Below are 10,710 nucleotides of genomic sequence, written 5' to 3'. Positions count from 1 at the left end.
ACCCCTCCCCCATTATAGAGGAGCTTGTCAGTGGGGTCATTGCTAGACAATGGAGGTGATCTTGTGTCTTGTGCAGTGACATTGACCTGATGACAACTGCGGCTCCACTTTCTGCTATTGTTTTCCTATCATCATAAAAGCTAATTGGCTCTGATCTGTCACTTGTTGGGTGTTTACAAATGTCATTGTCTGGTTAAGATTTTGCATGCATTTGTTGTCATTTTGTTTTTTCTTCTGTGCAACTAGCAAATTCAAAAATGTTTCCTATAGTTTATTGGTGGCAATCACAGTGCAGACCCCTCACACCCAGCCCTCTCCTGTACATAAACATCAGTGCCTGATATGCATACATATTATAGTCCCAGATCTAAGGAGGGCAAACTCTGCCCATGTACACCAGCTTGTTATATTCAATCACACCTATATTATGCCATTTAAATATATTTTGGTTTGTGACTTATTTACTGAAATTTTAAACTTTTTCTAGCTTTGGGCAGTTTTTTTTTTTTTTTTTAGGGCTCTGTATTTCCAGTCAAATCTGTTTATAAAGACAAAAAGAAATTCGAACTTTTAAAATGATGCCTTGATGTTTGGGCCTCTTTCTTGTAAACTTATAGCTGAACTAAAGCTAACTTATCAAAACTGTGAGTAGGCTTCATGTAGAAGGGACAATGATAAAATACCTGCCGGACTGAAATGTTTTACCTAAACTCGGCTGTCCTCGCTGTGTCGCCATCTTCACCTCTTCTGCCATCCTGACTGGCCAGGTGGGAATGACATAATAATCGAATATTCCTGGCAAGGAACATCGCCTATCCCTTCTGCAAAAAACAACCCGGCTGAATTTTCAATTTTTACTTCTACCTTAAGGAACAAGTTAAGAAATCCTAAATCCCCTTCCAGTCCCTCCTCCCTGGGCCCTTACCTGATATATACTTCAGCCCAGGTGCTTATCTTCCCAATGGCCTTCTCTGGTCTGTACCTGTGCAAGATATTGGAGTAAAGGTTGTGTTCGCCAGAGGACTGTGTCACAGAGGTGAATGTGTACCTAGGTGGGGAAGTTGAGACTTGGCTTAGTTTGGGGGGTAGGGAGGGCTGATGAAGCGTTTTCAATCATTCTTCCCATGTACATGAAGTTCATTATTCTCTCACTTGAGAAGTGCAGTGTGCACTGCTTGGAATGTTTTCCTATCTGGGGCCCCAGACTGCACAGCTGGAAACTCATCGATCACCCTGCCAGTCCTAGGATCATCCATGTCACTGTAATATAAACATAAAATGTTATTTGCCCTGTATCCTAATAGCAAAAGTTCAGTTAGAATTTATTCATATCAAGCTGAGTATTTTCCTTCCTGCAGTGTTCCATCTCAGTATTTTTGCTGAGGTAGTTACAATTTGCAGCCTGTTACTTTTTTCAGTGTCACTTGCAGCTGTTTAAGCTTGATATGAATGTTTGCGATATCCAGACCCGTTCTTATCTTTTAGTTGCTGTCTGTCGTATCATTGTGCTGAGTTTGCAAACCTGGATTATGCAGAAGGATATGCATTTTCATTTCTTGTTTTTTTTTTTTCTCCTCCTATTTTTATAGACGTGCCAAAAGAAATGGATTTGAAGCAAGATGTTTCCTGCGGCCGAGATCCGCTTTCTAAATGTGTTCAGGCCAAAAAGGAATTGGAAACTGCAATTCAAGCATTGCTGAAAACAGAACAACAAGTAAAGGAAAATGGCAGAGAGGTATGGTTTTCAGGCATCCACCAATACTAATTATATTACATGAAACTGATCTAAAAGCATTCTGTTAGTACCGGCATATACACAGTGACCTAACATAGTTTCAGAGTCTCAAGCTTTCTTCTATTTGAATTAACCTGGCACAGTTCTATGCTAAAACCATTACATAATGTGAAACACATGAGGAATGTAAAGGAGAGTTCTGCTTCTTTTATGATTATGTTATCTAGCTATATCCTGCTCTTGACAGGTTCTCAAATGGAATCTAGATGAAATACATTTTGGAGACATGTATGGTTTTTGTTACAATTTAAAAATGTCATTATTGTCTTTTGTAAAATAAGAATACAATTATTAATATTATGTTGATGATAAAATTGTTTATGCAGAATTTAGATTTTCTGATGTTATATCTTATAGATAAGATCTGTAAGATCCATGTAATGCTTAACAATGTCCCTTGCAGGTAAAAGCTCAGATCCAGTCTTGTATAAGTCGAAACTTGGAGTGTCTGCGCAGCCGTGAAATTTGGCTCTTGGAGCAGGTGGACTTGGTTCAGCAGCTGAAGGAAGAGGCCTTACAACAGCAAACCCAGCAGCTGTATTGGGTAAGTGTACCATGGCTTCAGCTAGATAGACTTCCTTTTCAATGTGTATTTTTTCAGCATCTTATTAAACCATGTACACATATAATATACTGGTAGTGATAGAACTGATAGGATTTGGACACTTGCGTTTGGAAGGATAGCTTTCATGGCTCAAACTATTTAGCTTTTCTCAGCATTGAACAGCCAGACATGTAACAGTGACAGTCTGTTCTTTCAGTTTGTTCAGTCTGGCTCTGTAGCTCCTCCACTTCCTGTATGTTTAAAATGTACGTTATGTTGAGAACCGCCTGAACAACCCTCTCCCTAAGGTGCAGTTGTATGAATCTCCCAACTTGCAGTTCTTTTCTGAAAGATAACTGCACTTGACTATAAGCTGGATAGACTTCATTTCAATGTGTATTTTTTCAGCATCTTATTAAACCATGTACACATTTATTATATTGGTAGTGATAGAACTGATAGGATTTGGACACTTGCGTTTGGAAGGATAGCTTTCATGGCTCAAAATATTTAGCTTTTCTCAGCATTGAACAGTCAGACATGTAACTTGCACTTGACTATAACAAAAAAAAAAAAGAGGTTAAGGAGAGATTAAATAAATGAATGGTAAAGGCTCCCTAAACCTTAGCACACCTATACCCTATCTGTCCATTGGGCGGTATACATCCTGGATAGGCAGATCTCCTACCAGTCTTCATCATAAATTAGGTAAATCTTCCAGTTATCACCCTTAATGTGTTCAAAGTGTACTTAGTTTTGGAGGTTTTATTCTTGTCTAATGCACTTATTTTTGTTTTTAGTTGTTGGGACAGTTCAACTGCCTGATTCACCAACTAGAGACCCCGCACAGCAATGATCTTGCCAATCAGATCACAGTTTGTTTAGAGAGGTAAGTTGGATAACTCTAAATGGCTGAAATTGTGTAAAGGATAGTTCATTCTTTGTACAATTTTTGGTAAGTGTAATGTCCCTAACCTGGATCAGATTGGGCATTTCAATAATTTTTACAACATATTTTATAATCTATGTGAAACTTCTAAAGCTGTAGAGGGCCCCATGGTTTTTAGCAAATTTGAACATTTCCAAAGTACACAAAAATCTGTGAATAGTAAGGTTGTAAATAAAAACTATTACAAAGAATATCTAGCTGCTTTGCTTTACAGGTATTCTGTTTCTAGCATAGGTGCACTTTAAATTGATCATGTAAATACATTGTGACATCAATTATTTTTTCTTTGGTTTTATTTTTTATCAAATTTTCATACTCTGGGGTTTAGGTATATGTAGTAAGTGTATATTTGTCTGAGATGTCAGCAGCTTTCACATCAATATGGAGAATTATTTCCACCCTTAGCATGTTAGTGTATAATGTTAGTCTATAATGGTAAATGGGGCTTTGATAGTATGTTTGTACACCAATATGGTGTCTGCTTGATGTTCTACCAGCATGTATTGCAGATAAAACTAACAAAATGAGCTACATTTCTCTGGTTCTGCTAATAGTCCTCCACTCAAACCATCTATTTGCTTTGAATTCTGTTTCAAGCTGTTTTCTAACTGGGCCTTATAAAAACACCAAAAAATGGTAGGAATGAAAGGAAAATGTGGGTGGGGATAGCAAGACTGGCAAAAACATGGAATTGTAGTGTGTGTGCGCCCCTACCATCCTTCCTGTACCACTAGTATCCTTTACTTTGCTTCATGAGTTTTTTTTTGTCTTCCCCATCAGACTGGGCAGCCTTGCTTTAAAACCAGAAGAAACATCTACCCTCATGTTTGAAGCAGATGTTCCATCTCTCCGGAAAGCTATTACTAAATTTGGATCAATTAAAACTGTGGTAAGAGCAACATATTGTGTGGTGGGGTGTTGGACAACTTCTGTCCTTAAGTGTTTTTTGCACATGCGGATTTGTGGAGTTAGCACACCTTTAGCAGCGTATATTGTAGTCTGCATGTGAATATATAGTATGTGCTGTCAACAAGTTGGTAAAGTAAACAAAAGACACAGACTCCTTGATAAGAGGCAGAGATGAACAAATCATTAAACAGTGCTAGATCTTTTTAGTCATGCCGAAAAGTAACATAATTCCTTTGGGTCTAATAAAATTTAGTGTTTGCTATTTTATTTTGTGGTAATTTTTCTCATTTGTTTTTTTGTTTATTTTTTTGTATTTCAAGAATTGTGAAGAAAATCCAGTGGTTGCTAGCCCTGCACCATGTAGTTTTGTTAGCCAGAATCCCTGGCTTCTCAACCATTGTTATGTTCCTCCAGCTGATCAACAGGTACATCAGTTCATCCTTTGCCTAATTTCATTTAAAAAATTTAAATATTTCTTTGGTTGATCAGGCTGACACATTTTGTTCATTGTCAAGTCATTGATTTACCACTTTCTCACAAATGAGGTTGACAGTCCTGTCTTGGATTGTGCATAAAACCAGTGATGTCTTTGATATACATTGTGTCATGTGGCTCAGACAGTTTTTTTCTTTTTGTTTGTACATAAACCATTTTTTCTGAGATATTCGTGTTTACTATGAGAATCCATGTGTGCTGGCTGTATACATAATAGCAGATTGGTGCCCACATAGAACAGATCTTCTAATGTTCCTGTAGAAACTTATTTTTTTATTGGGCAGTCTTTAAAAGTGAGTAAAGCAAACAAAAACAATATCATACCATGGCTATGTAATGTTTAGAAAGTTGCTTTTCTAACCCAATCACTAATTGGATTTTTTTTTCTTGGTGGTATTTTTCTTTAACATGGGCCACATGACTAAATATTTGATAGGAGACTGTTTTAATTTATTCAGTAAGGTTTTGCATTAAATTGTGTGATAACTTTCGTTAAGAAATGGAAATGTTGTTATTTTTAGAAACCTTATTCTGGGACTTTGAACATGTCTCTATCGGATTGGCTGCTGGAAAGCAAAGGCGCCAACATTTCCCAATGTCCTGCATTTTACATTCCAAGCACTTCTCCACAGGACTGGCTTTTAAAATCAGACATCACTGGACCTACTAAGGTAAGTACTGCATAAAACATACTATGTATATATATTTTTTTTTTTTTATTAGAGTTATCCTAATTTAATGACTACCTATCCAAATGGAAATAGCCAGCTATGCACTTGCACCACTTCTTACTTATTCAGTATAAAAACCATTATATTGGCAAATCTAATCTGCTAGGTTAGCAATGCTGTAGCTCCCTGTTGCTTCTGAACTATAATGGACAGGTAAAGAGCTAAACTCAGGTCCAAAAGCTGCATAATATGTGTGCCGCATGTTTCAAGACTCTTGAGCTTTAAACCTACATTTGAGCAGATAAGATCATAGACTATTTACTTGGGCAGCGTGACTAGGCAAGATTTGGGAGTAGTGGTCTACAACAGCCCGGCTATGATCAGACCTGTCTTGCGTTATGGCAGCAGTGATTTAGGTGAGCACACTATTGTTGAACTTGTCATGTACAGCTTACCAAATAAATAAATATATATATATATATATATATATATATTTTTTTTTTTTATTTTTTTTTTTTAAATGACTGTTCTGCTGAGTTGCCAAGTAACATTAACATTGTAATCAATGTAACTGTTTTTCCCTACCTAACAGTGTTCAGAAATCCTTGAACCCCCCGCATTTGATATGGAGAAAGTCTGGGGTAAGCTAGGGGAATTGCACAATTGGTTGCTACAGTCCAATAACAAAGAATCTTCTCCTGTAAAAACTGTGCGCACACGTGACAATTCAGAGTCAAGTTCTTTCTCCTTTGAAAAAGTTGATGATGTTGATTTTGATTTGGAAGATCAAGAAGAGATGGATCTTTCAGATTGGCTCATTTCCCCAGCTACTTCTGAGGAGTCTGCGAGTGAAGTAGAAAAGTGGAAGCTCATCTTTCAACCATTTGTCCAGGACTACAACATGAGTGATTGGCTCCACAAAGTAGAGTCCTGCAGTAATTGCTGTGGTGGGCATACAGCTGCATTAGAAATAGAAAATCTTGGGAACCTAAGATGCTTAACTGAGCAGCTTGGAGGGAAGAAGCCATCTGTGGCTGGAAATGAGATGTGGCTGTTGAAGGAGGAATCTCAGCCTGTTTTTAGAATGGAAGATATCTGCAAAGCTAATGAGCCTTGTTCTACCCTATCAGAATGTGTATGTGATGAAAGCTGTGAGAAAGATGCCCTGAGGAAGTGGCTTTTGAAAAAAGAAGGAAAAGACAAAAATGGCATTCCCCTAAATCCTGAACACAAGGCCAAAGACACAGAACCAGAAAAGTCCAGACCTTCCCTAAATGTGTGGCTGCATCCATGCAAAAGAAATTCTGGTGACCAGACTTGCACCAAGAATACAGAAGAATTTGATCCCTCTATTAGGCTTTTTAAAACATTACTTGAGACACCTTTGGCTGACTGGGTTGTCGAATCTCCTACAGCAGAGAAGGCAGAAAAAGAAACAACAGACAGCAAATGGAAGTTAAACCCTGTAGAGAATCTGTCTCCATTTAATTTGCCTCTAGACACTGGTAACTGGGTGTTGTCTTCTAAGAACACAGATAACGTAGAAAAGCCAGGACAGTCTGCTTTGGAGGATAAATGGCTCTTGCGTAAAAAAGCACATGTAAGTATATTGATAAGACTGAACTGAGGCATATCTGATTACTTGTTAAGATATTGAGCAGAATTTCAAATGCTTAATTTATATATGTATATTGATTATAAATACTACCATAAATGTAATAATTTATATCAACTTTTTGATTGTAATGTGACCTTTTTTTTTTAGGAATATTATGGCCTTCCCAGTGTTTGTGATCTTTTTGCTTGCATGAAGCTGGCAGCAGACAAAGACCAGTGGCTGTACCGCACTCCCTTACAGGTATGCACACATCCTATTTTTTTATTTTAAGCGTACATTGCAATGCAACATTTTTTGGGGTTACTTACTGTGTAATATTAGCCTTACCATTTCCATGCTTAAGGTGTAAACATGTTCCAGATTTGGGTGGGCACTGTTTGATTCACCTGATGACTTCCTGAATTAATCATGTCTCCAGAATAAGCATATCACTAACCACAGTTGCAGCAAAGCCAAGTATGTGTTTAATGGGGATATTTCCCCACTGAGATATATAGCAGTGTTCTCCCCGGGCCCTTTTGGTCAGGAGCACCACCTGGCTGTTTTTGGATGGTTAAAAAAGTTGGGTCACAATACAGGGGCCACCATCTGCCTACTGCTTATTCTCACCCAGTTTATTAAAATCTCGGGAGAATACTGTAAAGGAAACCCAACATTTGATTCAGGCCTGCTCAGATTTGTGAATCTTTGTCTAGACTAATTGTCTGTTCTTGTTATATTCAATCAAATTTGCATTTAAAAAATGCAAGCTGACAATCACTTTATTGCAAGATAGATCTGCTAAGTTTTTTTTTTTCAGTAAATCAGATTTTGTCCAAGAATTAATATACTTTATGCACTTTTATGGGGGGCTTTGTCATTCTGACCCAGTCTATACTGGCCAAAAATGGTGAACCTAAAAAAGCACCAGACAAAGTTTTGGCACTTTTGAGACAGCAATGGGATATGTTTACTTCTGTTTTAATGTAGATGGTAAATGTGGTAAAGGTAATGGTTTTAATGTAGAGGTAAATGTGAATGACTGGGAAATATTGCTGTGGAGCAAGTTTGTATCTTGGATCCAGAAGCCATTATGAGTGCAAGTGGACATTTTTATTATTTATATATTATTTATATAAATATTTGTATAACTCAAACTTTTGAAACCTTTTTACCCAGCCAGTCAACAAATAACATAGCAAACATTATTGTGAAGGAAACGTGTTGAAAAAATCATTAATCTGTGAAAATATCTCATTGCAGATGTGAAGCACCTCCAAACCTTATTCAACCACGCACACTGAAATCATAATGGAAAAGACTTGTCTGCTTTGCCAGCTAATTTCTGCATGATTGTTTCCTGGCTCATGACATTTATTAAATTTAACATTTAAGCTAATCTTTAACTAAACTGTTTGGGTTACAATGTAATCTTTTTCTGGAAAATTCCCTTTAACCTGCAGTAACAGGAACAGTATTTCCGTGATACGGTGCTGTAACAATGGAGCCTTTGACATTTTAAGCATTTCTTGGATCTGCTTTTTTCTTTAAGAAAAAACACAGTATGGCTTAAAAGAACTCTTGTTTTTGTTTTTGTTGTGCAGCCTTGTTTTTAAAGTGCAGCCATGTTCAATTTAAAATATTTAACCTGTAGGCATTCATGTGCAATAAGTATCCATAGATGCCTGCATGTAATTCTTCACAATATTTCTCGTAAAACTCAAGAGATGCAATTAATACAAAACTGCTTCAGCCCTGCCCTTTCCATCTGTCCTTCCTCACTAACAGTCAGTGAAACTGTCTATTATAGTGATGGACTGTTAGGGAGGTAGGAGGGGGCATAACTAAGCACACACTCCTAAATTAAGTTAACTATATACATACTACACATTTCTGGGCTTTTGTTTTCATGAGTGTGTGTGAAGATAGGTGAATGTGAAGATATGCAAGCACTTTTTATGTTCTTGCTGAATGTGTGTCCCATACACTTTAGAATAATAAAAGTGAACAGATTTTGGCTACGGCTACACTAGTTATGTAATCTTTGCTACTGACAGACATAACTACCCCTCTTATTAGCAGTGCATTCTGCCAGTAGATTCAAAGGCCTGTGTAGTCTGAAGTAAAAGATTTGATCTCACATTATATCTTCTTCACATGATTTTTGTTTGAAATCCCAGAATGCATTTGCACGCAGGTTTGGGCCTAAAGTTTATAAGACACTTGAAGTACATTTTTGGTGCTGTTTTACAAGCTCCTGTTAGGAGTTTCACACAAGGTAGAACTTCATCCTGTCATCTGTATTTTGTCAATGATTTAACATCTACAGATGCTTGTGACTCTCTTTGTTTTGTGGTGCTTTGTGATGATCCTGTGCAACAGTTCATTCTGAGCTAACACTTAAAAGGGTAATCACATTCTTCATTAAATAAGAATAGAAAAAAACTTTAAAAGTACCTATTTAGAATCTAACAGGAGAAAATTTTCACCATCTGGCTAAAGAATACAATGGCTGCGATCATCACATGCACTTAAGTCAGCTGTTAGTTTTCTATGGTCGGATCCAGAGCATGCCTTGTGAGCATAGAAGGACATTGCAATGGTTCAGTTCTAACCAGTATTATGTCTTTGGTAGAGGGACATTCCTGTTGGGTTACATTGCTGTATCCTTTAAACTTAAACTTGTGCATTTCAGCATGTTATTTTCTATCACAGTGATTGATGGTTTTTGCATAAAACCTACAGATCTCACTATTCTTAAAACACCCCAGGGATGAACAGGGAAAACATTCATGTGCTTGTCACGAGGTGCAGAAAAAGAATTGTACACCTCAGCAACATTTATTTGAGTGGTAAACATTATAGTAAACCACTGATTTGAGGAAGCCAAAAGTGTACATTAGACTTTTTTTGTTTGTCTTTAAATTCTTTAAGATAGGTATAATAATACGTTAAATTTCCTAAACCTAATTGAGCAGGAAACATTCTTTATTCTTTTTCATTTTAGCATTTTGCACAGAATGATGGGAAAAGGCAATCTAGTTTAAAACCATTGTCTTTTAACACTTTATTTAGGATCTTTGTTTTCATTGCTTCCATAATTATCCTCCATTAACAAATTAACCTTTATATTTTTATTATTTGGAAGCTTTTATTTTAGGTAAATCTTATAAGTTTAAATCTACTCATAATATTGTTACCCATTTGCAATTGGAAAAACCTTGAAGGAAATAAAATTGTATTAGTTTGTGGCCACTGGCTCTTCAGTTGACGACTGGTATTTGTAGTTAGAAGGCTCTCAGTGGCTCTTCATCCAAATTGCCCTGATGCGTCATACGGGGGGGAACACATTTTGTGGTTGTGCCATCATATATTGCAAACTAATGTTAAATATGTCTTTTAATGTGTCATTATGGGTAACATTATAAAATTATGTTCCTCTGTTATGGTCAAATAAAAAATTTGAGCAATATTTGTGACTTTGTGTGGTTTTATTGTAACTACTAAATTGTTCTGTTCTGTAGTTCTTTTTTTTTTTTTTGAAATTGTATGTTTATTGAATGGTTTTATAAGGGGGTACAGAAGAGAAGCGGAGTTACGCAAGGGGGAATCAACAATTACCAGCAATACATACCACAACTGAAATTTCAAAGACAAATGCAATAACCATATTACAGACAAAATGTATATTTTTAACAAATTGAAAATAATAAGGAGGTATTAACAATGAAATGAATGTGACATTCACCA

The 10,710-nt window shown here is 36.6% G+C and overlaps 1 protein-coding gene across 2 annotated transcripts in view; it reads left to right on the top strand.

The window, feature by feature from the left end:
* The window catches only part of NCOA4 (nuclear receptor coactivator 4), a 17,481-nt gene extending 7,049 nt beyond the window's left edge, over positions 1-10,432 (top strand). For both annotated transcript variants that reach the window (XM_072424986.1, XM_072424985.1), the window contains exons 2-10: positions 1,590-1,735; positions 2,199-2,339; positions 3,140-3,228; positions 4,069-4,177; positions 4,518-4,622; positions 5,214-5,363; positions 5,956-6,963; positions 7,129-7,221; positions 8,224-10,432. In XM_072424986.1, coding sequence (XP_072281087.1) covers positions 1,604-1,735; positions 2,199-2,339; positions 3,140-3,228; positions 4,069-4,177; positions 4,518-4,622; positions 5,214-5,363; positions 5,956-6,963; positions 7,129-7,221; positions 8,224-8,229 — 1,833 coding nt within the window. In that variant the 5' untranslated portion in view covers positions 1,590-1,603 and the 3' untranslated portion in view covers positions 8,230-10,432. The remainder of the gene's footprint in view (positions 1-1,589; positions 1,736-2,198; positions 2,340-3,139; positions 3,229-4,068; positions 4,178-4,517; positions 4,623-5,213; positions 5,364-5,955; positions 6,964-7,128; positions 7,222-8,223) is intronic.
* Positions 10,433-10,710: the final 278 nt, after the last annotated feature.

The sequence above is a fragment of the Pyxicephalus adspersus genome, chromosome 10 (genome assembly GCF_032062135.1).
Source record: "Pyxicephalus adspersus chromosome 10, UCB_Pads_2.0, whole genome shotgun sequence".
In the NCBI taxonomy this organism is placed as follows: Eukaryota; Metazoa; Chordata; class Amphibia; order Anura; family Pyxicephalidae; genus Pyxicephalus; species Pyxicephalus adspersus.
Note: the sequence above shows the minus strand (reverse complement) of the source record. Positions and strands in the feature narration are given on the sequence as shown.